Source organism: Coffea arabica, chromosome 10c, assembly GCF_036785885.1.
Source record: "Coffea arabica cultivar ET-39 chromosome 10c, Coffea Arabica ET-39 HiFi, whole genome shotgun sequence".
Lineage (NCBI taxonomy): Eukaryota > Viridiplantae > Streptophyta > Magnoliopsida > Gentianales > Rubiaceae > Coffea > Coffea arabica.
In genome coordinates, this window is record NC_092329.1 from 16179345 (window position 1) to 16203325 (window position 23981).

Here is a 23981-nt window from a genome sequence, read left to right on the forward strand (position 1 = left end):
GAAGGTAACGATCCCCAGGAGGTTGATAAGATGGAGAAGGATAGATAGGTTGAGATATTGAGCCATACTCAGATTCATGAACTGGGGACTAAGGAGGAGTCAGTAGGAACTCTTGTGCTTTGCCAGGAAAGCCATTGTGCTGAAAGGGTGGAGGCAGTGATAGATATGAAAGCCAAGAGGACTTTTAGGAGGTTGAAATCCCCAACCAGAACTAGGAAATCTTTGAGGGAGTTAAATGGTAGAGGGGATAATCAGATGATGGTTGGGAAGAGGAAGTGCCTGATTAGGGATGAAGAGATGGAAGATGCCAACTCTGCGCTAGTTCAATGGAAAAAAACTAAAGCTATGGAGGAACTGTATTCTACTGATATGAGGGGAGAGGAGGAGGGGCCTTCCTTAAAGGGGCCCCCAAAGGAAAATGAGAGTCATGGTGTGGAACTGTCAAGGAGTGGGGAGCCCCTTGACAGTTCCCCAGCCAAGGGAGGTGAATAACCTCTCCTCTCCAAGTTTGATTTTTTTAAGTGAGACTGAGAATAGGAAACCAGTGCTTGATAGGATGGCTAGGGGTCTCAGGTTTGATAATTCTGTAGTAGTTGAAGCTATGAATAGAGCAGGTGGCATGGCTTTGTTTTGGACTAAGGATACACATATTCTAGAAGTGAACACTACTGCCTTCACTATAGAGGCCAAAATTGAAGATATTGACACCCAAATTACTTGGTGGTTTGTAGGTTTGTATGCCAGTTATGACCAGATGATAAAGAGGGAGCAATGGAGGGTGCTCAGTAGGAGGAAAAGGTTATGGGGAGCGAGGTATTTGATAGCTGGGGACTTCAATGACATTTTATCTAATGAGGAAAAGTGGGGAGGAGTAGTTAGAGAGGAGAGGAGCTTTAGGGATTTTAGGGATTACATTGATCATAATAACTTATTAGATATTGGTTTTGAAGGTCAACCTTGGACGTGGAGCAATCACTGGAATGATGATAGTGAAATCAGGCAACGTCTGGATAGGTGCCTTTGTAGTGTCGATTGGTTCCAAGATTTTGAGAAGGCAAAATGTCAACACTTAGGCACTCTTGCTTCAGACCACTTCATACTTATGCTAGACACTGTCCCGGCAACAGATAGGAAAAAAAGAAGGTTCTTTTTCAACAAGAGATGGCTTCAAAAGGATGGTGTGCAACAAGTGGTTGAGAAAGCCTGGAATAAGGAAGAGCAAGGTTCCAAGATGTTTAAAGTTACTAGAAAGATTAGGAATTGCAGAATTGAACTCTTGAAGTGGAGAAATTCTTTCCAAGCTAACTCTAGGAGTAAAATCAATGCTCTAAAGAAAGATTTGGAGGAAGCTAGAAATTTAGAGGCTGTGACTAGGAGGAAAAATCTGATTGAAATTAAAGATAAGTTGAGCACTGCCTGCAAGGAGGAAGAAAACTTTTGGAGACAAAAAGCTAGAATTAGTTGGGTTCAGGAGGGGGATAAGAGCACCAAGTACTTCCATACCTATGTCAAGGGTAGGAGAGTGTGTAATAGAATCAGAAATTTGCAGAGAAGTAATAGTTCTTGGACTAAGAATGAGGATGAGATAATGAATGAAATTTCTGGTTACTTTAAGGAGTTGTTTAGAAGTGGAGGGAGATGTCTGAAATCCTAGAGGGTATTCCCCACTCCATCACTCAGGAGATGAATGCAAACCTGACCAAAGCAGTAGAGGAAAAAGAAATTCAAGGTGCCCTCTTTTCCATGAACCCTGAAAAAGCTCCAGGTCAAGATGGGATGACTCCACTATTTTTCCAGAAATTTTGGAGTACCATCAAGAGGGGCATTATCCCAGCAATCCAAGCCTTTTTCAGCTCAGGCTTCATGCTTAAATCCATTAACCATACGGTTATATCCCTTATTCCAAAAATCCAGCACCCCACCAACCTAAAGAATTTCAGGCCTATCAATCTTTGTTGTGTGCTCTACAAAATCATCTCTAAAATTTTGGCTAATAGGTTAAAGACTGTCCTGGACAAATGCATAAGCAAGACCCAATCAGCCTTTATCTCAAATAGACAAATCTTAGATAACGTAATTGTTGCTCATGAGTACATGCATTACCTAAAAAACAAAAGGTATGGGAAAGATGGCTGCATGGCAATCAAGTTAGATATGACAAAAGCTTATGATAGAGTGGAGTGGCATTTTCTGCAAGCAATGATGGAAAAAATGGGATTCTGCGATAAGTGGATTGATTGGATAAGTAGCTGCTTGACAACAGTCAATTATTCCTTGAATTGTAATGGAGAAGCTAAAGGGTTTGTTTCACCAGGAAGGGGCATTCGACAAGGAGATCCACTGTCTCCATACCTGTTCTTAATATGCTCTGAGGGATTTTCTAATCTGCTAAGGAAAGCTGAAGAGAGCAAGAGGATCTCAGGGGTGAAAATCAGCAGGCAAGGTCCACTACTCACCCATATTTTCTTCGCAGATGACTCACTCATCTTTTGTAAAGCTAACAAGCAAGAGGCGGCTGAGATAATGAAAGTTCTAAAAGTCTATGAAACAGCTTCAGGCCAGCTCATTAACCTTGATAAATCTGCAGTTTTCTTCAGCAAGAATATGGAATGTGAACAGAGAGGAGAGGTATGTCAAATCTTAGGAGGGATGATGGAAGCAAGGCAAGGGAAGTATTTGGGACTCCCTATGGTGATTTCTAGAATGAGGGATCAGATTTTTGGTTTTGTACGAGAAAGTATAAAAAAAAGACTTCAGAATTGGAAAAATAAATTCTTGAGCTTAGCTGGAAAAGAGGTCATGTTGAAGGCAGTTGCAATGGCCATGCCTACATACGTAATGTCATGCTTCAAGCTGCCAAGGAAACTTTGCAAAGACATTAGCACTTTGATGTCTAATTTCTGGTGGGGAGAAACTGAGGGAAGAAATAAAATGCACTGGATATCTTGGGACAAAATGGTAGCTCACAAAAACGCAGGTTGCGTTGGATTCAAGGATTTGGAAGCCTTCAATAAAGCTCTACTGGGTAAGTAGGTATGGAGGTTCCTAACTAAGCCAAACCTTCTTGTCAGTAAGGTCTTAAAGGCTAAATATTTCCCTCAAGAATCCATTTTACAAAGCACCCCTCGTAAGAACGCACCATGGATTTGGCAAGGATTAATGGGAGCAAGAGGTTTACTTGATGAAGGCTTGATCAGGAGAATTGGAAATGGTAGAAGCACGAGAATCTGAGACCACAAATGGATACCAGAGACACTCACGGGGAAGCCAGCTATGTGCAGAATAAGTAATTGTGAACTGGAAATAGTGGATGAGCTAATATGCCAGCAGAGATGGAACAGGAATATCATATTCAGCAATTTCAGCAAAGAAGATGCTGAGAAGATCGTACGTATCCCCCTAAGCCTATCTGGGAGGGAAGATAGCTTCTACTGGAAATCAAAAGCGGGAGGGGAGTATACAGTTGACTCAGGATATAAAATGCTGATAGAGAGGGGTAGAAGCAAGAGGAGGTGCAAATTGGAGGGAGCAGGATCAAGCATCTCAGAAGAAAGCCAACAAATGACTCAGATGTGGAATACACTGTGGAGGCTTAATGTTAAGCATAAAATCAAACACTTCAGCTGGAAGTGTATTCAAGGAGCCTTACCAGTCAGGGAGGTAGTGTGGAGATGAACAAGAATAGACGATCCTATATGCTCAACTTGTGGTGAGGCACAAGGAACTATAGAACATCTGCTGCTCAACTGTTCCCATGCTATGGATATATGGAAATCAGCTCCCATTCAATGGGATGGAGCAACAGACCAGAAGGGACATTTCAAGAGATGGTGGCTGCGAATTTCAGAAGCAAGGAGTAGACCAGAAGGGAGGGATCATATTGGATTGACAGCAAATATACTGTAGCAGGTATGGAAAGATAGGAATAAGAAGGAATTTGAGAGCTCAGCTAGGTCAACACCAATGAGAATAGTAGACCATGCGCATAAAGAATGGCTGGAACAAGGTATAGAGCTTCAACAGGGAGATAGGAAGAGTACAGAAAAAACAGTCCCTGCAAATGAACAACAAAGCCAGAGCACTGGAAACGAAGGGGCTATAATTTTAGCAGTGACAACAGCAAAGGAGCAAGAACAGAATGGCCTTGGAATAGGAGTCACAGTAAGAACAATAGCAAACACTAAAATTGCAGACTGGGTATTGAAAGAAAGAAGCCTGGGGAGCAAAATGTTAGATGAAGCATTGGCTTTAAAAATGGCTCTGTGTAAAGCTGTGCACCAGCAGTGGAGAAAGGTACGACTCAACTTTTGTAACAAAGGGTTATGGAAACAACTAACACAGCAACAACCATCATATAGCAAGATGGCTACATTGCTGGAGGATATTTTGAATCTGAAAAGACCGTTTTGCATGTGCTCTTTTGGGTTGGAAAAGGAAGAAAATATGTTAGATAGTAGAAAACTGAGTGCAGATGCTTTAAGCGTAATTGTGGATAAGGAATGAACTTTCCTCAGTGTTCTTTGAACACTTTTTGTACAGTTCCCTCGAGCCGTTGCTCGTACATGTAACTTTTTTTTTATGACAATGAAATTTCCTATCGTTTCGACAAAAAAAAGAGAGAGGGATTAAGACCTGCTATTCTGACCCAAAGGGACAAGTAGAGTAGAGCTGTCCGATCAGTGACGTGACGAGGATGTTGGTTTTGATGAGATATTTGATAAGATATACAATAAAATGTAAATAGACTTTTGAAAGTGTTCCATTGGCTAAAATTTCTAATGCACTTCTATTTTCTCATTTGTGCTGGCTCTTTTTATAGGTTCAATGGTTTATGTTTTTAGTATGTTTGTATAGGTGAAGTACTTATAGAAGATGTAGACAAGTATTCTTCACCCTTTTTGCTTGCTATTGGCCGAAGTCACACACAAAAGCTTTCCAGCAGCTGTAGTTGACAAGCACATACATTCAATAAATGACGACTGGATAATGTCATAATTCTTTACATTATACTAAAACTTTATTTGACTTTTTTATTCTGCAGGTTTTAACATCTACCTTCCCTGAAGGTTGATTAAATTATCAAAAGAACCCTGTGATTTGAGCAAATTGCATGTATACCCATACGAGTAATAGCGTCTACACCCAACAAAAACGGTAGTAGGGAAATGAAAAAATTGTGCCTTGCAAAAAACTACATTTATCGCCCTCAAAATTTGTCCAAATTTTGAAAAGTCCCTATAATTTGACCACAATGCAATTTAACATTTCAATAGCCAAATGCTTTATTAAAAAATTGCTTTACTGTGATCCATGAAAAACAAAGCCTAAATTAAATGAACTAAATCAATTACTAACAACTAAGAAATGAGCAAATAAAAATAAAATGAGAAAATATCTTAATTTCTCCTTCTTGTGACTAACTTATTTCAGTTGTTACCATACTCGATCAATCCACTCTTTCCATTATACTAATATATATATATATATATATATATATATATGCTATTTGTTGTGTGAAAATAGTATTTAGCTACACTATATGAATTTTTATCCATAACATAATACTAAATTTTTATCCTTAATTCTTAATAAGTGTCCTTTTAGGAATTTTACTTCTGATTTCCAAATGGGAGTCATTGTATGAAAATCTTAACTTTCAGTGCTTAGTAGTGGATGTAAAAAAAATAGGTTTTCTATTTTTTAAAAAAAGAGTTTGATTACTTATACATTGACATGAAAAAGAATTGTTAATATAGAAAATGTAACAATGGTGGCTAAAGAAACTACGCCAATGACCAAAATATTTATCATTAGTGATGCCATAAATGGATAGAAAAAAATTAGTAATTGATAGGTATTGTGAGAATTTTATCGGCATAGTTGCAATTGATGCAATTTATTAGTGGAAAATGTTTAGTAAATAAAAGTTTGGCTATTTGAATAATTGGCTAATTTGGACAAAATTTTAAATTTCATTTTGTCAGTTTGACAAATCTCGGGAGAGGTAAATAAAATTTGAATAAAACTTAAAGGGCTGTAAATGTAATAAGCTGAATTTATTAAAAGGTATTTTGGGATTAATCATATATTGTTCTCATGCAAGCATAATTTCTGATGGCAATTAACGTTAGAGGGAATTTGATAAACATTTTCTCATTCAAGGGGTTGGCTGTAATTTAATCAAGTTATAGGGCTCATTTGGTAATTTGATCAAACTTTAAGAGAAGTAAATATAATTAGAGTAAATATTATATACACTGACAGTGTATATACTAGTACGATCGGATGCACGACACATTTGCAAAATTTGGGTTTCAAATTCAAATTATATATTATACATCCAATGGTGAAAATGTATACACTGTCAGTATATTTGCAGCATTTTAGTCCTATACATTTGAAACTCGACTAAACCAGCAATGGAACTTCACTGCAATGTTCTTCAACTCAGTCAAAATGAGTGACGATCGACTGAGTGATTAGTTCCGAGTTTTATCGGTCCAATTGGCCAACTCATTGGTCCATTGTTTTTCTTATTTATTATAAACATGTATAAAGAAATCTGAAAATTTTCCATCACCGATGATGATTCTGCGCCAGATCAGTTACATTATTTCTTTAAATTCATCTTACAATGAGAGTAACATCGAACAACTTTGGAACCATTAACTGTAAGTGTCCTTTTCAGTGGGAAAAATACTATTTAAGTACCCAATAAAGTTTCTTGGTAAGATGAGAAGTCAAAAACAGTACAACTAATGTTGCGAAAATTAAAAACTGTAATTTCTTCCAACCACTAAAGAAAGAAAAGGAAACTTCCAAAATAACAAAATCGTAATTTAAGAAAATAAACTTCAAACCACAAAAGATACATACCCAAAAGGCCAAAACAAAAAGAAAAAAAATGAAGGATACTTTAAACCAAAAAAAGTGGCTTTCAATTGATAACAAAACCAAAAAAAAAAAAATGATAACAAAACAACACCATGTCCTAGTATCACCTTCGTCGTACAAGAATTAAATAAAGAAATATATGTCTGCAAAGGGGCTTTTCAAGGGAAAGCAAAGTGGAGAAGAGTTTGATGTAGATGATCTTTGCAAAAGCAAGAAAAACGAAAAGCATAATTAGTTGTGTTTATTTAGATAAATAGGATTTTGTTAATGTAAAATATTATGTTGTAACAATTAGTACTAATTAGCAAGATTAGGAATGTCAATTAGGATCAATTACATCATTAGTTAAGATATTTACCTTGTATAATATTAGTGTAGGTTCATTGTGTTTAGGTGTCTACGTTAATTTGTAAAACTTATAAATATAGACGTTATATCATTGTACAAATTAGGATTTCAATAAACATTTTTCTCCAAAATTGATATCTTTTAACATGGTATCAAGAGCTTTTTGCCCAATCTCTCAATAATTTCGTTTTCCATTTTCTTTCAAATTTTTTTTTTTTTAACAAAGACTTTCTCGCTACTGATTCTTCCAATTTGTCAATTTCCAAATAGTTTCATTGATTACCCAAGCACTCCGTCTGTCTCCATGTGCTCGTAATCAATTTAATAATTTTCGGGTATCTGGCATTAGCTTCATTCGTGTGCCAGTTTGGTGAAGTACTGCCCGTTCCATTTGACCCCAACTTAATTTTTTTTTTTGTCATTCGTCGCTATTTTATCTGTATTCTACTTTATCCTAATCTATTTAAGGGGAAACTCCACTGGACCTTGAAGGGCAGATGAGAACTGAATCACCATCAAACCAAACGGGTGCACTACGCATCTATCTGAATTTTTTAGAAGAGCCACTTTATTGTGACAATTGGTGGGAGGCAAGATTTAAAACCTTGACCTCCCACACCACCAAATCTTAAGAGCTTGGTGGTGGCTACTAGCCCAAAGGCTGGTGGTTTGACTCCAACTTGTTTGATCAGTCACGGTTGGTTTATTGCTCCAGTCAATATATTACCGAGGTCTAGATCCGTGCGTGTTCGAGCTCCAGCAATGACCCATATGCTGCTTCACAGGCCATACCGAACCTGCGCTTCTCTTGTGCTGTTTACTCCAGCAGCATCCTTCTAATCAGACCAGATCTGATTCTCTTCTGGTTCACTCAAGTTCCTTCTTTCTTTGACTGGTCTAACACTTTTACACTCAATTTTCTTACCACTCAAACCAGTTCCCAAGGTTTTCGAACCTTCTGAATCCAAGTTTGGCATTCATTTTGTCTGATTATGCCTCAATGGTTTAGTGCTACTTATTTGTTATTCATTCTCATATATATATATATATATATATATATATATATATATATATATATATATATATATAGGCTATCAGCATGGTTCAAGCAGATGTATCTCAGTCAATTCGTCAATTCATATTATTCTTGATGGCATTAATTATCCTTATTGGGTTCAAGTATTTCTAAATTTTCTTTGTGATCGCAAACTTTGGAAAAATGCCACCACTCATCCTATTGCCACCATTGAGGAATCCTCCAACAAATTCAATGCTTGGTTCGAAGAATGAGATAGTGATAATCATATAATTATCACTTGGATTACTAATACTTCTGTGCTTGTCCATTAATCGCCTTTTTAAGCAATTTGACACTGCGAAGGGAGTTTGAAACTTCATAGCCGACCGTTACATTGCTATTGATCTTTCTCGATCTATAGTACCAACTTTCCCTTGGTCCTCATGCTTTGAAACAACAGCCTGTCCAATTTATTCAAGATTTTCTACTTTGACATGGTCTACATTTAGGATGAAATTATTGAATCTGAACCAAGGTGGGAATATACCAGTTAAGTAGACAAATTTTATGCCTACCGCGATTCTCATTGCCTTATTCAGTTTCTTATGGCATTGCTGACGAGTTTGAATATACTCAAACCTCCATCCTTAATAGAAAGCTACTGCCTTCCCTTGATACTGCTCTCTAAGTACTTGATGTCTGAAGAGACTTGCTGGCATGTGAGAACCCTTACTTAGAAATATAAATTCTCCAAAATTACTTGCATTGCCCTAAGACTAAATAAATTAAAACATTTCCTTGCATTGCATTCTACATAAATTGTAACATCTCCTTGAAGTGGTATCATTTTATTTCACTATATGTATTAGGACAAAATACCTTTGAATTGTGTTTGAGACTTTATGCGATAGCTTAAGGGTGTTAATTAGACATTTAAAAACATTTGGAGGAAAGAAACATGATTTGACAAGTTTAAAGGAAGAATGGCCAAGATTGAGACAAGTGGCAATGCCCTAACCATTCAACTTATTTGACCAAGGAAATTAGAAGAATTTAAACGTTGTTGACTCCATTTTTTCCTCCATATGACCGGCCCTCTCAAGCTTCCAAGAGAAGAAGAAAAACTCCATTTTCTTGCTTGAAAACCCTAACTTAAACTTTGAGCAAAAACCAAAAGAGAAGGAACCCTAGTTAGTTGAGTGAATTATCTTCGAGGCTTGTGTGTGATTCAAGCTTGGAGCTCTTGTTTGGAGGACTTTTTGGTGATTCAAGCTTCACTTAAGAAAGGTAAATGATTCTTAAATCTTAGCTTTATTGTGTTATATCAAGAGTTTGAAGTTTTGAACACAACTAGAAGTTGAGTTGATGTTAGTTGTGGTTAAACTCCTTGAGTTCAACCAGTGGAAGTAGGGTTGATTGTATGGCATGCCATGTGTTTGATATTTTATCTAAACTTTGTTTATGATTTTCCTTGATGTATTAACATGTTATAGACCCTCTTAAGGTTAGAGATAACTCTTGGAATATTGGTTAAGTTAACAATAATGAAAGAATGGAGGTTGGAGTTGAATGTGAACTTGGGGATTGTTTTCTTTCTCTTTGTTGTCCAGCCATGGAGTGGAGGTTTTCCTTGATTTTTGTGACTTATTGAACCTTAATTAAGCTTAAAAAATCTTGGTTAAACATTGGTCTAAGTTTATGTGTGAGTTGAGGTGAAATGGAGCAAGTAAAGTAGTTATTTTGGATAAGATAGCGGACTGTTTTGGTTCTTCCTTGTTGGCTGGATTGTCTTGGTTCATTTTCTCATTTTGTGTGTTGAATTTAAAGCTTAAATGGTGCTATTTAACTTGACCCCTGTATTATGAACTTTAAGGGATTGAATTGGATGAATTTGAGCCAAAATAAATGAGGTTAGAAAGGAAGAATGGGGTAATTTTTGTCAATGTATTGAGCTGAGCAAAATAGAAAAATTAGTCATTTTCCCCAGACTATTGGTACTGATAGGAGAGGAACTAGAGTTTGTATTTTATACCGTTGGAAAGCTCTTCAAGTCTAGTTTCCAACGCCGCAAATGGCACTTGATTCCGACTTTTTTACAGTGAGATATGGCCGTTTTCCTGAGACTGCACATGTGTGACTGTTTACTGCGAAAACACTTTTGAACTTGAATAAGACTTTTCTTTTGCTCAACTTTCTTGTACTTGTCAAACTGCTTTTCTTATGACCTTTTCTTACATTTCTGGCCTAACTTGCATGGTAAATTGAGTCGATTAACAACCCACTTGGTCACCTAATGAACTTATGTTTGGGTTAGAAAATGAATCTAGATTGTTAACGATTTTATTCGTTGCCCTAGGATTGGGAAACGGAGGTGAACGTAACCAAGGAACTTGACGAATAAACTCTGCATTTCTTAACAGGTGAGTGTTCCACTACCTGTTCCCTGTCTATGTGAGATATCTGAATACTTAATTTAAGATGTTTGATATAAATATTTGATTTGACAAATTTGAGGCGAGCGTGTACTTTATCACACTCGACCTCCTTCGATTCCACTGAGGCTTTGTATACTAATATTTTAAGATGTGATTTATCTATATTTGATTGTATGTGTATCGTTTGGGTGATATCCCATCAACTACTGTGACTGTTTGGGTACCCAATCTCATAGGTGAATCGGTTGTATTGAGCTAGCAAGGGCTTGGTCGAGAAGGCCGATAAACCCTGAGAACTGTTTACTAAAATCTGGAAACTGGTATACTTGAGTATTACCTAATTATTCTGTTTGACGTATTCGATTCTGGTAAGGGGGTTGACTGGTGGACGAAAATTGGAGTAAGTGGTGTTCTACGGATATTACATCCTTGGATGCAAATGTTGACGGAGAGTCAACGGATTTTCGATACGATCAAACTTAAGTGCATTTCGCTTTTGGAAGCCACCCGTATCCTTGAATTGAATTGTGATTAACTTGTTCTAGTATTGTATTGTGTTCACTTGTTTATATTACGTCTCTAATTGGTTATGTGTTTACATGTTTATTTGAAATCTCACTGAACTTCAGTTCACCTCACTTCTTTTATTTTCCTTAGCAAATCTGGGATGGAACTGTGGTCAAGAACTTTCATAACCTTAACTCTTATCTTGAAATTGTACTTTGGATTGTAACCTTTTGTTTAGAAGATTTTAATTTTGACTTTTGTAAGCGTGAATTTGTAAGTTTGCCGCATACTATATAAATTGAGTTTGGAGTTATAAGTTTGACTTTTAATTTTATATTCTAAGTTTGGGAAGCTAGCGTGGCGATTATATTTTCATTATGGTTTGTACCCTTTACTTCGAAGATATTCCGTTAGTTTTCTTGGGTTGCTAGTTCATTATTCGACTGAGTCTCGGTAAGAGTTGGACAAGTAGTTCGCTAATCCTTAGGGTTCGCCCTGAGGAGAAGTGGAGTTGTCACATGGCATACATCTACTCCACGCTTTTACTGATATGGTTCTCGCTTCCTCTCGTCAGGCGAGCTCGACATCCCGATCTCCTGCACCTTCCTCTTCAACCTCAACAAATAAGTCAACTATTGAATGCAAGTATTATCATCGCTTAGGTCATACTATTGTTAAGTGTAACAAACTCTAGTGCAAAAAAGGAATATCAAGGACAGCGTCTCTAGAATTCTACTTCTCGCATTGTTGTTGCTCCTGATGTCACCAACTCACTTCCCGAGTATACTCTGTTGTTTCCATTAATGTTTTTGAAAATCGGATCGGACCGGCCGGTTCGATCGGTTGAACTGCAAACCGGCCATGGCACCAGTCCGATTCAATGCCATAGTTGACTTTGTCAGAAAACCGGTCAAGAACCGATCGAACCGTAAAAACCGCGATTGAACTGCTATTGAACCGGTTTTCAACCTTCCTCTTTTTTTTTTTTTTTTTTTTTTTTTGCAAAATGCAGCTATCAAGATTCGAACTCAAAACCTTTGTAATAGAAGACCAATGTATTAACCGTTGCACTATCACATCTTATTAGTTTTTTTTGATAACTTATTTATATAAAGCAAACACTCATATTTCTTTTTTTCATTTTTTTTACAAAATCTCATCCTCTCATGGTTCTTTCTTTTTAATTTTCAACTCTCTCTCTCTCTCTATCCTCTTTTTTTTTGTCACTCCCTTTTTAATCAAACCTCTTTATTTTTAATTTATTGATGTTTTCTTCCATCTTTTAATTTTGTTTTTGTCCATTAAATTGAAAAAAGTTAAAAATGAATTATTTTTTTAACCCAAATTATTTAATGCTACAACCATTCACTTTTATCTCATTTTTTGTTTCTTATCAAGTTTACATTTCTATTTTCGATTTTCTTGACTTCGTTCGAACTCCAAACTTCCTTTTTTAAATTGCAATCTCTAAAACGTAAATTAAAATTTAAGTTCACAATATCTAAATTCTCATAGACGTGAATTTTGTATAATTTCAAAATATTGTGATATTTTTGGGTTGGATTTAGATATAATTGAAATTGAGATGAAATTTATTTGTTTTAACTTATAATTTAAAAAATTTATTTTTAAAAAATCCAAGTTATTAAAAAATAGTAAACCTTTCATCATATAAAGTATTAAATTAATCCATTACATGTCTTATTTTGTACATATGAATATTTATATAAATAATTTTTTAAAAAATTCATTGAACCGAGATTGAATCGGTCCGACCGATTGAAGCTCGACCCTTTCACTTCACCGGTTCAATTAACGGTTCGATTTTTAAAACATTAGTTTCCAATGCTGGGCATTCATCTCTTGCTACCCTCAGGCCATTGTTTTTTTAAGTCTTTGCTTGCATTCCTCAATCTTCTACTAATACTTTTTCTGTCACATCAAGTGTCTCTTTACGGATTATTGATTCAAGAAATTGGTAATAATATGATATATAACTCATTGTCGATATATGTAAAATTTACTCTAAAGAATTAATTTTTTTATACCAATTTTATCGATTTTCGATCAAACCTGATATTTGGTTGAATCTTTGACAGACGGGTTTTTACCCATACTTGAACCGAAAATCTGACCAAATGTCGGTTCAATCAGTCAGACTGGCAAGCACTGTCGGAGTTTAAAAACATCACTATGTAACTGATCACGTTGAATTGCTAAATTTTCCAATTGTGAGATGCAACTTTTTATTCGAAATGACTGGCAAGACAAATGACGCAAAGTGAACCACCGACTGTTATTCAATCCATGTCAGTACCTATAACGCCAATAATTGATTGTCCCCACGGTCATCATAGGCTGGATGCGTATTTTTCATGACAAGGTCAATTTCATTGCAATTGATAAATAGAACAGATATGGAACCTGCGAGTAGGGTACACGGCATTTAAGATGATGTCCTTGCAACACTTTTTATCTCTCCTTGTTTGAGTAGATCATATGATATTTGGTGTTGTTTTTCTTTCAATATAATATTTGTTGTGGGGATTTTATCAAACGATAAGCATGATGCCTTGCACCTTTTAGTAGCTTTCTTTGTTTTTTTCTTTTCAAGATTTGGGTATTGGGTAATTTTGAGATGTACTAGAGTTCCAAAGCTTATCCAATGCAAATTTGAAAATTTCATTTCCGTTTTTAATTTACCAGTACTTATTAGCTTCGGATCATAGGCATAATTAGTTTGTCATATCCTAATTAACTGATTGCCTCACTATTCAAGGTTAATATGCTTATTGAAACACTACTCTTTTTTTTTTTTTTTTTTTTAAGACCCCATGGAGGGTTGTGGTCCCAATCTATTACATTATACAGCATCCAATTCGAGTATAGTTAAGTCCATGACATCTAAAATTCAATAATTTTTTAAACTCTTTTGGAGGTGTATCAAAGAATTTAAGTCTTAGGGTGCGTTTAATAAAACTGAAATTTGAAAGCTAAAATCTGAAGTCCGAATTCATTATTGAATTACATTTGACCAATTTTTTTTTAATAAAACATCATCATAACATTAAATCTATACTAATAGCACAAATTACATCAATCATACACAAATACAAATAGATCTAAAAAACAAATACTTGATATTACAAATCTAAAAAATTAATAGAATATTACACTGTAAAACTCCAATAATATCAAAAGATAAAACATTTATTGGCCCAATATCATATATGCATGCTTCCAACTGTGTTACTTATGTTCTCCTAGATCTGCTAATTAACTAATTCAAATTCAGATGTTAAAGTGAGATCTAATTAGGTAGATCTAAAAGATTTTAGATTCGACAACCAAATATGAGAAAACTTAGATCTAATACAAAAAATAAGAAAGAACTACAAAAGCTGTCAGTAGAAATCTCTATGAGAGGAGAAAACATCACTAAAAATTCTTAAGAGAGAATAAACTCTCACTAGGAAACTCCATGAGAGGAGAATAACATCTTTTGCTACTAGAATAACATTTCCCTCAATTTGATGAGTACAAGAGTTTCACATACTATCCTCATCCACCAAGCTTCACAAACAAACTGAAAATAGTAGAACACAAATGCATCCATACAATGGTGAAGTACTTTTAAATTCGACATTGCAGGACAAGGTATGTGAACGCCTAGGATGAAATATGCAAAAAGATTCTTGAAGACCACAGGCTACGAGTCTTGATTAGGCACTTCTCTGCTGTAAAATTTTCCCACTACTCTGGAGTCCAGAATTTCAATGGCTTTCTCAGACTTTATGTTCTTAGGTGTCTTGTACTGGTTTAAAGAAGTTCCTTGAGAAACATAAAAGTCCATGAGCACGTTGAATGTTCCTTGTTTCACAACTCTAATTTCCGAAGGACCAATGGTACTAATGCTCTGATTCCTCAACAACTTATATTTCTGGTCCAGAGATTGTTCCACTAAACTACAGCATTTTTCCATATTAACCTGATCAAGTACAGGAAAGTCATCATTTGATCTCAGTTGAAGCTCCCAAAAGAGTACATAGTGACCAGGAATAGAGGATGTCTCAGCATAGCTGCTGTAATCCAAAAGCCCAAGTGGTTCAAGGATATGCATTGCAATTGTAACTGCATTCTGGAGGTCTTGTTCAGTTGTTTTATCTGTGTCAATGCTCAAAACCACATTTCTCCTTTGTACAAATTTGAATTGGGGAGTGATATTGTGAAAACCTGTCACCAGGAGAATATCCCCCATTCTGTACCTGTATAAACCTGAAAGTACACGCTTCTATCAATATTCTAGATATTAGAGTGTTTAAGCATTTAACTGTCTAATCATCATTGGTTGTGTGTATCAGGATAATAAATGTACCGAAAAACAGAATGTAATAAACCTATATTCGACAAATTTGAACATCAGATGTCCAAGGCAATTGTTAAGTAGAAATTAATGGAACTACCATCCATTTTAGAACATGATAAAGGGTTTAAAATGGAGACCAGTAGACACCTTCAAGAGGCACTTCTGTGTTTTATAGAATACTTTTTCATGGGTCAGACTAACAGAATTATAGTTCATATTTGTGGTACACCACAGGCAGTTAGGGTCAATTCAAAAGTACAGTAATCTCACCTATAAAGGCGCAACGGTCGTGACAAAAAGTTCATAATGCTGGCCTATCTTAACATTAGCAAGATCCACAATGTGATCTTCCAAATGAGCATCTTTCCTGATGGTGCAGTTTGGATCTTGATGATTGTCAATTGGTAAGAACTCATGGTAGGCCATGTTTGGTATAAAAATATACGAGACATCATAAGGACTGCACAAAGGTTTCATGTTAATCCCAAAAACTGCCTCTGAAGAACCATAAACTGGTGAAACTACAGGTAACCCACCCGTATAGACCTCAAGCGCAGGGATATATTGTGCCATGGACCCTGTAATAATGGCCATGACATACTTGGTCCTTGGCCAGATCTTCTTAATTATCCCTTCCCAAGACTTTTCTTGGCATACAAGATCAATTGAATCAGCCAAGTCCGGCATTTGTTTGCTCAAAATCAAGGAGACAGCCCTTTTGCAGTTAGGGTCAGTGATCCAATCACTCATTTGCCCAGTTCTTATGTTCGAAGACATTTCTTGCCAATTTTCCTTGAAAAATTTGATTATCCATATGTCATATGAAGCACCTTGAAATCCTCCATATGTCATATGGAGTGCTTTATAGCAGCTCTTATAGATTACATACTAATGAGAGAATGCTAGTAACGATACTTGTATTTGAACTTCCCTTAGATCAGTTTCAAATAAAAAAACTTTCCTTAGATGATGTGAACAAACCTTACCAAGTGAACCCAATCTCAAAAATACTAGTAATACAATAATATGCAAAATTAAAATGAATGTTCCTCTTCAGTGCAACTAATTGTGTCTTGACAAGCAATTTCGTTTGTTTGGATAGGGTATTATTTGAAATGTTATTTGGAATAATTACTGTAGCACTTTTTGTGATGTGATGTATGTGAGATAAAAATGTGGTTGGAAATATAAAAAGGTGGGTTGGGAAATGTGTTTATGATGCAAGCGAAATATTATTTGGGATAATTTCACTATCCAAACGAAATCCAATTTCAAATTCACCACCACCATGTGGGTCATCAATTGTATGATGCAATTGCCTAGCAGTTTCAGAAAGTCCCTTTCCCTAGTTGACTACCAAATGAAATTGGATAAATTCTATTTTGACCCCCTAAACTATATCCAATTTCTCACTTCAGTCCCTAAACTTTAAAATGGGACACTTAGGTCCTCAAACTACTGAATCCGTCCCAATTAAGTAAAATTGTTGACAATTGTCAGGGTTTTCTGAGCGTACAAAACAAGCGCCATTGACCAAGGGTGGGGATGCAAATTCAGAGAAAAGATATAAAAAGAAAGAAATTTATTTAGCATAAAGGAGGGAAAAGGAGGGAAACTTTCCCTCCTTTTATTAGGCACATTCGGGTGATATAATTGATTCGATCCAATTCATAAAAGGGAAGAGATGTGCCCTAATACAAAAGAGAGCAATTGGCTGAATATCCAAATGAGGGGTATGAACTAAGAGGTTGAGAGCTTTAGAAAATCTGAAGATAAGAAAGAAGAGAAAGGAGAGATGGTTAGGGACACATGCAACAGTGGAAAACAAGCATTGATGATGGCAATATGGACAGATTTAAACCCAAGAAGAAGGTTTTGTCGATGTCCAAATTACAGGATAATTCCATTTCCATTATATCTGTTTGTACTTCTTCCCTTATGGTTCCGATTTGTATGCAATGCATCTAAGTAAACCTGTATTTACTCTCTCAATGGTGTTGTCAATGTAGGAAACGGGGGAATGCAGTTATTGGGATTGAGTGGATCTTGAGATGTGTCAAAGGTCCAAGGATATAATCCCTGGACTAATAAGAACAAAAAACAAATTGAAATCTAAGATTGAGAGGTTGCAAGAGAACTCAAAGCTGTAGGAAGCAAAACTAAGGAGGCTAAAGATGTACTTGTTTCTTCATTGGGTTGTTGTTATATGAATGCTTTTGTTCAAATTTGGGCCATAAAGGTCATCATTGGAGTTTGACAAGAAACATGTCCATCTATGTGGGAAAAGAAGCAATGGTGTAGTAGAATAACATAGTGCAACATGCAATGCAATGCATAATGGCGCTATGTAATTGGGATGGAAAAGATGTAATTTTTGTCTCTCTGTATAAGCTGCGGTTCTGGTGTAATGTAGCATATGCTTGAAGGAGCACTAGGTTCACTAATTTTGGATACAATTTTTAGTTTAGGGGATTATGTGCTCTTTTGTTTGAACTTTACGGACCTAAGTGTCCCTAGCTAATGAAGCATTGGGATTGAACTATCCCTTTTTGTATAGTTGAGGGACTGAAGTGTCCCAACTTATTGAACTACTTTTGACAGTAAATGATAAACCTGTAAATATGTGTAACACCACCAACTGTTTGAGACAATAGATGCAATTGACAATGGACTGAATTTGATCATTTAAGAAGAAGGCATGTTTAGCCTTACACCAAAAGACCAGACGTTTCACAAATTTACAAAACAATAGCAAAAATTTCTTGGCATTTACAACATCAGTTGCCATTTACAAAACATCACTCCCCAAAATATAATGCGAACAATTTATAGCAATAGAAATTCACAAAAACCAGCTAAACATAGAGCTGCAACACATTGCCATTTACAAAACACAGCTATTTTCTTGTGTGATTTAAATTTTCTAACTTTGCAGCTTCATTTGCATTCCTATAGAGCTGAACATTGGCCAATGCTAGTTGAATTATTCATATGACCTACTGCTGCCTGCAATGTAGATAGATTTACACACATGTTCCCCCTCCAAGTGAAGGGGGTTGGTTGAAGTCGTTTGGTGACACGACTAGTTGAACCCAGCTCTTCTGTTTGCCTATCATCAATGTATGAGTCTGGTGATTTCATTGTTATCCCTGGATTGTGTGAATAAAGTTTTTCACCAGTATTGGAGTTCAACTACATGTCAGGAGATAACAAGTAGTTAATAAAAGAGTGAACATATTTGTATCTCACACAGCAACAAATGCAAATTTCAAAGCACTGGCATGTCCAGATTCAATTTCCTTTGAAGCTGTCTCATATGGGTTAATCAGGGAATCAGTTGCAACACTGTTGAGTCCAAGTTCTCCAGTCATGTCCAGTGAGTTTCTAAAGATCCATTGCCTCAGCTTGCCACCTTTCTTTGAACGGCCAGGTTTCTTGCAAAATGAGCATTTTCTTGTGCCCTTGATTGGTTGTTCTCCATCAATTTTTTGTTCAGTCTGATTTTGAAGAGTAGCTGTGCAGCTCTCTTATGTACTTAATTGAGTGACATTAGCAGTACTTGGACTAGTACTAGTATGCCTTGTTTCATTTCTGATGGCATCTGTTTGTTGTGTGCTGTTCCCACTAGATTCCTTGTCCATATGCCCATTTGGTCTCTTTTCTACTGTAGCAGTTTGCTAGTTTTTTTAGGGCAACTGATAAGAACCCGCCCGGAGGTATGAACTCATATCCCACGTAGCTCCCAGATCTAGACGAAGGAATCAAGTTGGTTTGCGAAGCAACACTCGAACACCTAACTCTATGAAGCGAACCTTGGACTTAACCTCAACCCACAAGCACTCGAGTAAGTGGAACGAAGTTACAAGTAGAAGAACGCCACAATCAAGGTGTGTACTTGATTGATAAGTTCAATTGAATACTCTCGAGCAATTCTCAAGTATTCAAAGGGGCTCTCATAGACAAGAGAAAAGTGTAAACACTCAAATTTCTGAAATATTATTGAATGAATAAAACTGTTGGTGGTGTGGGCTATTTATAGCCTTACATAGAGAAGAAAACCTAAAGTGATGTGGAATTGATTCTAGAAATCCTAAAGTGATTTGTAATCACTTATTTCCTAAGGACTAAAGGACTTAGTTTCAGCCAAGGTGGCCTAGTGGGCCTGGCCGAACCTATGAGGACACTTTATCACTAAAATAAAACAAGATAATGGACTATCAAGCCCTTATTTCAACGACTCAACTAATGACCTCAGAAAATGAGATTTTAATCTTTGGATAGAGCTCCCATTTCCACTTCGCTTGACTCAAGGACTTGAATGAGAGTATAGCGAATTGTCTTGTCTTGCTCAAGCTCGGTTTCAATGCGTGCATGGTCAATTCCCTCGTAGGTGGTGCAAACTAGTGTTTGCATGGACTCTTTGAGCTTCTTGGCACCAGCCCTTGTCATTGGGCCATTGAACTCCATTTGGTCCTTTTGGTCCTCCTTCACGGCCTCAAGGGCAGCCGCTCCTCACTCTTGCGTCATTCCCCTCCTCTTAAAGGCGATTTGTCCCCAAATCAAGCTCATCATCTACAAGAAAAGGGCTTAAGTCAGCCACATTAAAGGTAGCGTAGACACCGTAATCACCTGGTAGGTCCAATTTGTAGGCGTTATCATTGATGCGTTCCACCACTTGGAAATGACCATCTCCTCTAGGCAAGAGTTTGTTGCGTCATTGCATGGGGAACCTCTCCTTGCACATGTGAATCCACACCCAATCACCTGGCTCAAAAATCATCTTGCGACGACCTTTGTTAGCATGACGAATAAATTGGAATGTGCGCTTTTCAATATTATCCCTTACCTTTTGGTGGAAGGCACGCACTTGCTCAGCCTACTTCAACCCATCCATCTTAGTTCGCTCAGTTATAGGTAAATGTGATAAATTCAAAGGCGTGAGAGGGTTAAAATCATAAACGACTTCAAATGGGGAATAGTGTGTGGTGCTATGGACTGTGCGGTTACAGGCAAATTCAACGTGTGGCAAGCAATCTTCCCATGACTTTAAATTCTTTTTGATAAGTGCACGCAACAAAGTAGAGAGTGTCCTATTAACTACTTCAGTTTGACCATCGGTTTGAGGGTGACTAGAAGTAGAGAATAAGAGTTTAGTTCCTAGTTTACCCCATAACGATTTCCAAAAATAACTGAGGAACTTAACATCTCTATCACTAACAATGGTGCATGGCATTCCATGTAGTCTAACAATTTTCCTAAAGAACAGGAAAAGATACCATGTTAAAAGATATCAATTTTGGAGAAAAACGTTTATTGAAATCATAATTTGTACAATGATATAACGTCTATATTTATAAGTTTTATAAAATAAATGTAGACACTTAAACACAATGAACCTACATTAATATTATACAAGGTAAATATCTTAACTAATGATGTAATTGATACTAATTGACATTCCTAATCTTGCTAATTAGTACTTATTGTTACAACATAATATTTTACATTAACAAAATCCTATTTATCTAAACAAACACGACTAATTATTCTTTTCGTTATTCTTGCTTTTGCAAAGATCATCTACATCAGACTCTTAATCTTGCTAATTAGTACTTATTGTTACAACATAATATTTTACATTAACAAAATCCTATTTATCTAAACAAACACGACTAATTATTCTTTTCGTTATTCTTGCTTTTGCAAAGATCATCTACATCAGACTCTTCTCCACTTTGCTTTCCCTAGGAATGCTCCTTTGCAGCACATATATTTCTTTATTTAATTCTTGTACGACGAAGGTGATACTAGGAGATGGTGTTGTTTTGTTATCATTTTTTTTGTTTTGTTATCAATTGAAAGCCACTTTTTTTGGTTTAAAGTATCCTTCATTTTTTTTCTTTTTTTTTGACCTTTTGGGTATATATCTTTTGTGGTTTGAAGTTTATTTTCTTAAATTACAATTTTGTTATTTTTGAAGTTTCCTTTTCTTTCTTTAGTGGTTGGAAGAAATTACAATTTTTAATTTTCACAACATTACTTGTACTGTTTTTGACTTCTTATCTTACCAAGAAAGTTTTTTGGGTACTTAAATAGTATTTTCCCACCGAAAAGGACACTTACAGTTAATGGTTCCAAAGTTGTTGGATGTTACTCTCATTGTAAGATGAATTTAAAGAAATAATTACATATGTAACTCATCTAGCGCATAATAATCATTGGTAATGGAAAATTTTTAGATTTCTTTATACATGTTTATAATAAATAAGAAAAACAATGGACCAATGAGTTGGCCAATTGGACCGATAAAACTCGGAACTAATCACTCAGTCAATTATCACTCATTTTGACTGAGTTGAAGAACATTGCACTGAAGTTCACATGCTGGTTTAGTCGAGTTTCAAATGTACAAGACTAAAATGCTGCGAATATACTGATAGTGTATGTATTTTTACCATTTGATGCATGACACATAATTCGAATTTAAATTTGAAACCTAAATTTTGCAAATGTGTCGTGCATCCGATCGTGATAGTGCATACATTATCAGTATTTATAATATTTACTCTAGTTATATTTACTTCCATTAAAGTTTGATCAAATTACTAAATGAGCCCTATAACTTGACTAAATTAGAGTCAATTCCCTTGAATGAGAAAATGTTTATCAAATTCCCTCTAACGCTAATTGCCATCAGAAATTATGCTTGCATGAGAACAATATATGATTAATCCCAAAATACCTTTTAATAAATTCACCTTGTTACATTTACAGCCCTTTAAGTTTTATCCAATTTTATTTACCTTTCCTGAGATTTGTCGAACTGACAAAATGAAACTTAAAATTTTGTCCAAAGAGAGTCCCCTTCACTTGAAGGGGGAACATGTGTGTAAATCTATCTAGCAGCAGCAAGTCATATAAATAATTCAACTAGCATTGGCCAATGTTCAGCTCTATAGGAATGCAAATGAAGCTGCAAAATTAGAAAATTTAAATCGCACAAGAAAATAGCTGTGTTTTGTAAATGGCAATGTGTTGCAGCTCTATGTTTAGCTGGTTTTTGTGAATTTCTATTGCTATAAATTGTTCACATTATATTTTTGGGAGCTGATGTTTTGTAAATGGCAACTAATGTTGTAAATGCCAAGAAATTTTTGCTATTGTTTTGTAAATTTGTGAAACGTCTGGTCTTTTGGTGTAAGGCTAAACATGCCTTCTTCTTAAATGATCAAATTCAGTCCATTTTCAATTGCATCTATTGTCTCAAACAGTTGGTGGTGTTACAAATGTTTACAGGTTTATCATTTACTATCAAAAGTAGTTCAATAAGTTAGGACACTTCAGTCCCTCAACTATACAAAAAGGGATAGTTCAATCCCAATGCTTCATTAGCTAGGGACACTTAGGTCCCTAAAGTTCAAACAAAAGAGTACATAATCCCCTAAACTAAAAATTGTATCCAAAATTAGTGAACCTAGTGCTCCTTCAAGCATATGCTACATTACATCAGAACCGCAGCTTATACAGAGAGACAAAAATTACATCTTTTCCATCCCAATTACATAGCACTATTATGCATTGCATTGCATGTTGCACTATGTTATTCTACGACACCATTGCTTCTTTTCCCATATAGATGGACATGATTCTTGTCAAACTCCAATGATGACCTTTATGGCCCAGATTTGAACAAAAGCATCCATATAACAACAACAACCCAGTGAAGAAACAAGTATATCTTTAGCCTCCTTAGTTTTGCTTCCTACAGCTTTGAGTTCTCTTGCAACCTCTTAATCTTAGATTTCAATTTGTTTTTTGTTCTTATTAGTCTAGGGATTATATCCTTGGACCTTTGACACATCTCAGGATCCACTCAATCCCAATAACTGCATTCCCCCGTTTCCTACATTAACAACACCATTGAGAGAGTAAATATAGGTTTATTTAAGTGCATTGCATACAAATCGGAACCATAGGGGAAGAAGTACAAACAGATATAATGGAAATGAAATTATCCTATAATTTGGACATCGACAAAACCTTCTTCTTGGGTTTAAACCTGTCCATGATGCCATCATCAATGCTTGTTTTCCATTGTTGCATGTATCCCTAACCATCTCTCCTTTGTCTTCTTTCTTATCTTCAGATTTTCTAAAGCTCTCAACCTCTTAGTTCTTACCCCTCATTTGGATATTCAGCCATTTGCTTTCTTTTTATTAGGGCACATCTCTTCCCTTTTATGAATTGGATTGAGTCAATTATATCACCCGAATGTGCCTCCTTTTCCCTTCTTTGTGCTAAATAAATTTCTTTCTTTTTATATCTTTTCTCTGAATTTGCATCCCTGCTCTTGGTCAATGGCGCTTGTTTTGCACACTCATAAAACCCTGACGATTTTGTGGATTTTGTCAAC

General features: G+C 35.9%; 2 protein-coding genes across 2 annotated transcripts; one reads left to right on the top strand and one right to left on the bottom strand.

The window, feature by feature from the left end:
- Nucleotides 1-556: 556 nt before the first annotated feature.
- LOC140015818 (uncharacterized) lies at nt 557-1654 on the top strand. The gene has a single exon (XM_072068644.1). The coding sequence runs from the start codon at nt 557-559 to the stop codon at nt 1652-1654; it is 1098 nt and encodes a 365-aa protein (XP_071924745.1).
- A 13030-nt stretch (nt 1655-14684) lies between these two features.
- On the bottom strand, nt 14685-16255 carry LOC140015820 (indole-3-acetic acid-amido synthetase GH3.17-like). The gene is made up of 2 exons (XM_072068645.1): nt 15854-16255; nt 14685-15493 (listed from the first exon to the last, which is right to left on the bottom strand). Exons 1-2 carry the CDS (start codon nt 16253-16255, stop codon nt 14912-14914), a joined length of 984 nt encoding a protein of 327 aa, XP_071924746.1. The 3' UTR covers nt 14685-14911.
- Nucleotides 16256-23981: the final 7726 nt, after the last annotated feature.